Below are 6,192 nucleotides of genomic sequence, written 5' to 3'. Positions count from 1 at the left end.
TCTGTGTGTGTGTGTGTGTGTGTGTGTGTGTGTGTGTGTGTGTGTGTGCGCGCGCGCGCGCGCGTGTGTGTGTGTGTGTGTGTGTGTGTGTGTGTGTGTGTGTGTGTGTGTGTGTGTGTGTGTGTGTGTGTGTGACGGGGAGCCAGACGAATCGAGAGGCAGGGAGGCGTGTCCCAGCTGTTCCACCCCCCTCCTCCTCCTCCTCTCCTCCTCTCGGCTCTGTCCCACACAGCGGAGCGGAGCAGCCTGTCCTGTCACAAGGACGCACCTCCACCTCCTCCTCCTCCTCCTCCTCCTCCTCTCTCTCTCTCTCCGCGGCTCAGATCAATCTGCCGGGCAGAGCGGGATGAGGTCCCGGCGGCAGCAGCAGCAGAACACCGGGAAAACAAATGGATGTAATGTTTTTTGGTTTTTATTTCCAGCGCTGATGGTTGTTGAGACCTGACTGGATCGGTGCGCTCCGGTGCGCTCGGACTTTAAAACGCGCACTTTGTTTTTTTGTTTTTGTTTTTTGTGTTTTTCTGGATGAATCTGACTCGTCCATGTCTCGATCATTATGATTAAATTAAAAGCCAGAGACCTGGAGGCAGCTGCTGTCTTGTTTACTTTCTGAGTTGAGCTTCTTTTTTTCTTTTTTTTTCTAACTGAACAAACTTTGTTGCACCGCCGGAGATGGAGCCGGAGGAGGGGAAGGTGTCGGTGTGGGTCTGCCGCGAGGAGAAGCTGGTCTCGGGGCTGACGAAGCGGACCACCTGCGCCGACGTGGTGAAGGTGCTGCTGGAGGACCAGAACCTGCGGCAGGGCAGCTCGGCCGCCATGCTGTCCGGCGCCCCGCAGGCGTACTGCGTGGTGGAGAAGTGGCGCGGCTTCGAGAGGATTTTACCCAACAAGACCAAGATCCTGCGGCTGTGGAGCGCGTGGGGCGACGAGCAGGAGAACGTGCGCTTCGTGCTGGTCAAGAACGAGGCGTCGCTGCCCAACAACGGCCCGCGCAGCGCCGAGGCCCGGGTGGTCCAGAGCCGGGACAGTCCGGGAGGAGGGGGCGGGGGGGCGGGGGGGCTGAGGGGCAGCGTCCGGACCTGCTGGACCGCGGCGGCCGCTGCTGCCAACCTGTCGCAGGACAAGCAGCGGCGCATCGTGCGGAAGGCGTTCAGGAAGTTGGATAAGATGAACAAGAAGAAGGAGCAGAGCAGCACCGTGTGTAAAGACAATAAAGGCTCCGTGGAGAAGATGGAGACGCTGGTCCACCTGGTGATCTCCCAGGACCACACCATCCGCCAGCAGATCCAGAGGATCAAGGAGCTGGACCGCGAGATCGAGCGCTGCGAGGCCAAAGTGCACTTCGACCGCATCAAGAGACACGGAGTCAACTATGTGCAGGACACATACATGGTGGACGCCTCCTCCTCCTCCTCCGCCTCCTCTTCCTCCTCCGCGGACGCTCCTGCCGCCGCCTCCTCCTCCTCGGACTGTAAGCGCAAAGCGGAGCGGCAGGACGCGCGCTGCACCGCGGAGGCGCTGGCGCAGTTCGAGGAGTACGCGCGGCGCTGCGAGGAGGTGATCCGGCTGCAGGAGGAGCTGGCGGAGCGCGAGGCGCTGGTGGAGAGCATCACCGGGGAGATCCAGGAGGAGCTGAACCGGCGGTGGATGAAGCGGCGGCGGGAGGAGAAGAGAGAAGGAGGAGGAGGAGGAGGAGGAGGAGGAGGAGCAGTGGCAGAGGAGGAGACGGACAGCGTCGCGGAGGAGATGTGCCTTCCTCCTTCTTCTTCTTCTTCCGCATCGTCATCTGCCTCTCCAGCTGTGGTGGAGCCAGATGTGGAGAGTCTGTTGTTGTCGGAGAACGAGGTCGCGCTGGAGGAGGAGCGGATCAAGACGCAGCTGGACACCAGTCTGTACATCGGCCTGCGGCTGAAGACGGACCTGGACGCCATCCGCGGGGACTTGGACCTGAGTCTGGCACTCTGGGAGACCAAGGAGAGCGAACTGCTGGAGCTGCTGGCCCGAGTGGAGACGATGGAGCTGGAGCAGCAGGCGAACAGCGGCAGCAGCAGCAGCAAAGGGACTGAGGCTGAGCAGGAGGAGCTGCATGGGGCTGTGGGAGCGGACATCGAGTCTGCACCGTCGGAGAAGAGCAGCAGCGGTGGTGGTGGTGGAGCCTGGGTGGAGCAGGCCAGAGGTCTGTCCAAGTCCTGCAACACCAACGACGAGGACTCGGACACGGGCCTGAGCTCCATGCACAGCCAGGACTCTGACAACCCGCCCGTGTGCGAGTCCCTGGTGTGAACTTAACTATATAGACTCTCACTCTCTCACACAGCCACAAACTCAGGGGCAGAGAAAGGAAATCAGTGTTGGCAATAGAGGGAAAGACTCTCCCTCCTCCTGTAAACGCACCTCAGTTCAGTTTGGACACTGTAATTCTATAGCAATAATTTCTTATCATGTAGTCGTTGCACAATAAGCTATAGGAGGGGACAGCATGCTTAGAGAGGTTTGATACCAGGCCCCTTGCTGCTCCATAGCTGACCTTTGGCCTCCAGTGAGGTTGTGGCTATAGATGGAGTACATGATCTGCAGGAAGAGACCTACACATAGAACCTCACCAAAAATCGTTGAGAACTCCCGACTGGTTAAGTTTAGTAAAACTGACATGTAGAGGTGTAAAAAAGGGGGCAAAAAGCTAAAAGTAAGTGAAGCCATTGGTTAAGTTTAGGCACAGATAAGTAAAGTTTGCATGTTGTCTGTCTATGACGTCACTACCTGCAGATCATGTACTCCTTCTAGCAACAACCTCCAATGAGGAGCGTCAACAAAGCACCACTTATTAGGAGAGAAAATAGCCTAGAAGAGTATTATAACAAGCCACTTCCTGTCTGTAGAGAACAGTCTGAGAACAACTGAAGGGCAAAAGTGTCAGACGGGTTCAGATCCTTTTTTTTTTTTTTTAAAAAAGGGGGTCAGAGTCGGCTGCAGCAGACAAGAAGACACCACGTCTGGTCCAAGTAGCATCAGTTCACCACAGTCTCTTCAAAAGAGGATTGAAATGTACAGAAGTCACAGCCACTCCAAAACATTTACATTCGGTATTTTATCAGATTTAGAAGAAGAAAAAAAAAAGAAAGAGTAGAAGTTGTTGTGAGCAGCCAAAATCATCCACCCACTCGATGTGTCGTCCTCAGTGTGAAATGTAAACGTCTTCTTGGGTTTTAAACATGAAGCAGCAGCAGCAGCAGCAGCAGCAGCAGCGGCGGTGGTGGTGGTGGTGGTTCCCATCGCTGGGCCTGTTTATAGAGCTGGTTTAATAAACTGTGGAGCCTCGTTCACTTTCATCTTCTTATCTGTGTTCTTCTTGGCAAAAAACTGAGATCACTTCCCAAAATGTTAAGACGCTGCTTCAAAGCTGTGGTTCCTGACGTTTTTTGGGCTCGTTACCAACTAATAATAACCACATCAAAAGTTTAATTCATCTACGAAAGTCTCTTCTCGCTTTTCTTTTTTTTTTCATAACTTTTTCTTCTCCTTCTCCTGTGACTCTTCAGGTTTAACCTTTGGCCTCCAGGTTGGGAACCACCGGTTTAAAGCTTCATGTGACGTTAAAGTCAAAACAAATGAACACATTTCTGACACTTGTTTGATTTGAAGTGGAGACTGACTCCTACATTTCCCATGATGCAACTTGACAGCTCCTCCTCTGCTGCTTCCTAAATGCTTTGCAACCCCAAGGTTTCTATTATAGGAGACAATAATAATAATAATAATAATCCTGCACCCAGAGCTTTGGAGACACATCATCAGATCAGACGTCGTGTGATGTTAAAAAGCTGTTTTCACATGTAAGATGCAAAAAATGGCAACGTTTCTCCTTTAAATCTGTGGTTTTTTAACATTATTTTGACGTCATGTTGGTTTGTTTCCTCAAAAAAGCATCTTAATCAACCAAAAGCAAAGTCAAAAGTGCAAGATACAAACATTCGTCATCCTATGGAAAGCAAAAGAGTCCAAAAAGCATGTCATTCACATCTGATGACTCCTTTTTGGGGGGCAATTTGTCCTTTTAACTCCAGCTCGGACAGTTTTTGGCAGCGTCGGCCTGTTTCAACACCTGTAACACTGGAGTTTAAAGATGCTTTTGGGAGGAACAAGCCCGTTTTAGTAATAATCCCACAGCTCCATGCATCTCTGATCTGAGCCTGTGTCACTATTTTAAGCTCTGGTTCCCTTTTCTTTTTTTTCTTTTAACATCCTGGAAACAGTCACTGCAAAGTCGTATTAGCTGTTCATCGTGGTTTCTCTCTTCCAAGAAGTGCACAGAGGAAATAAAACAAAACAGAGGCAGCAGCAGATGAGATAATCCCTCCAACTGAATCAATCGCTCTATTCTTTTATTCTTATATTATTATTATTATTATTATTAATATCGGGCTGTTGTGATGTCACATACACGTACAATGTTTTGACGTTTGTCCGGCCGTCGTGAAAAGTGATAAACCTTATAAACACCTAGAAGAAGAGACTGATGATGATGTTTTTTTTTTAGCTGCATCCAAACAGCCGGCGTTGAGGTGACATTCAGCAAAGCTTTTCCTCAGCAACACAGAGAGAGAGAGAGAAATGAGATGCACTGTGGCTGCAGCCCGACACCGGTCAACACATGTTGTTGTTGTCACACACACATATGACTGTTAGTGTTGAAATAAACAGCAGAACCTTGTCCGGCTTCACCGTGTGGTTTCATTCCCCTCGGCTGAACATCTCTGGGTTTGACGTGCAGTTGTCTGGATGGATGAGATAGTCTGTTGCCTCCAGACTGCAGAGTCTCTGTCTGTGTGTGTGTGTGTGTGTGTTTGTGCATATCGCCTGCCCCCGTCACACTCGTCATGCATAGTTGTGTTTAATTGTTGCTTTAGGATTGCTCTCCTCTCGCATGAGCTCCTGCATTAATTATGACAGGATAAAGCTGAGGCCTGAATGTACAGAGCAGCTCGGGTTACCTGTTAGTAACACATACCTTCACATGTTCCTCCGGCGCCGACTCAACGGGTCACTTCACCCTTATGATAAACGACATATTTTCTCACCTACTGGGGTTTTAATTGTGCATTTAGTTTAGTTGTTTTTTCACTGGCTAAAGTTAACTGAAGTTAATGGAAGTGAACTGAATCTAATTTGTGGCGTTCACAGCAAAGATAAGTGACGTTATTTAATATTTAACAGCAGCAGCGTCGCTTTTCATAGGCTAAGTCCAAACAACAGAGGATGATCCGCTGTAGGCTAGAGCTGTTTTCCACTGTCTAATTCATTGTACAAGGTCTGCGAGAATAATAGCCTACATTTACAGTTTTAAAAAGCTGATTCGAGGTTGTTTACACACCTCACATGCACTAAATTTGAGTATTTTCTGTCCAATAATAAGCAAAATTTAGGTCAGTTCACAGAATGTTTTTATTATAGTCTAATATGTAGCCTATTTGGATGACCAGCCGATGTTTGTGAGTGTTTTAACACCAGAATATGTTCTTTAAAATGTGGATTTGGCCTTGAAATAGCATTTAAACCTTAGTTTTAAGATGCATCTCCATGAAACACCTTACAGAAATACATTTTGAAACCAACTGCTGTTTATTTTCAAAGTTTTAAAGTCCTTACAGGTGCCATGACGTAGCTAATGTAGCTAATTGTTAACTTAACTTTATTAGCTAACTTGCCAAGAATTTTTAGTCATGGAAACCAATGCAAACATTAACTATTGTTTTGTGTCTGTTTCTTTCCCTTCTACCACTGGCGCTATGCTAACACACTACCAGTTTTCCAATACCGAGTCATTGTCTTGAAAGAGCAGCGCTGTTCTGAGGAGGAAATTATCTCTTGTTTTGTAAATACATGAATGGTTGGAGCTCTGCCAACTGTTTAATAGGCTACTGCTAAGGAAATAGCCGCTAATGTTAATGCTAAAACTGGCATGTAGCGTTATCATAACTTGCAAATAGCTCCTTATAAAGTGCTCAAAAATTAAACGTTCATACATTATCAAGTCCTGTGCAACTGGGCAAACTTAAATTAATTAAAAGACTATTTATAGCCTATTAACGAAAATATTAAAAACCAAGATAATTAAAAATCAGTGAAAGAGATGTTGGGAACTTGGCTACATCAAAACATTGCGCATATTCAACAAACACTTTCTAAGAGGCG

The 6,192-nt window shown here is 48.2% G+C and overlaps 1 protein-coding gene across 1 annotated transcript; it reads left to right on the top strand.

The window, feature by feature from the left end:
• The first annotated feature begins 591 nt into the window (after positions 1-591).
• rassf10a (Ras association domain family member 10a) lies at positions 592-2,423 on the top strand. The gene has a single exon (XM_085780078.1). It carries the CDS (start codon positions 673-675, stop codon positions 2,281-2,283), a length of 1,611 nt encoding a protein of 536 aa, XP_085636204.1. The 5' UTR covers positions 592-672; the 3' UTR covers positions 2,284-2,423.
• The last annotated feature ends 3,769 nt before the right edge of the window (positions 2,424-6,192 follow it).

Source organism: Trachurus japonicus, chromosome 6 (assembly GCF_045865225.1).
Source record: "Trachurus japonicus isolate A0001 chromosome 6, Traja_1.0".
Lineage (NCBI taxonomy): Eukaryota > Metazoa > Chordata > Actinopteri > Carangiformes > Carangidae > Trachurus > Trachurus japonicus.
Note: the sequence above shows the minus strand (reverse complement) of the source record. Positions and strands in the feature narration are given on the sequence as shown.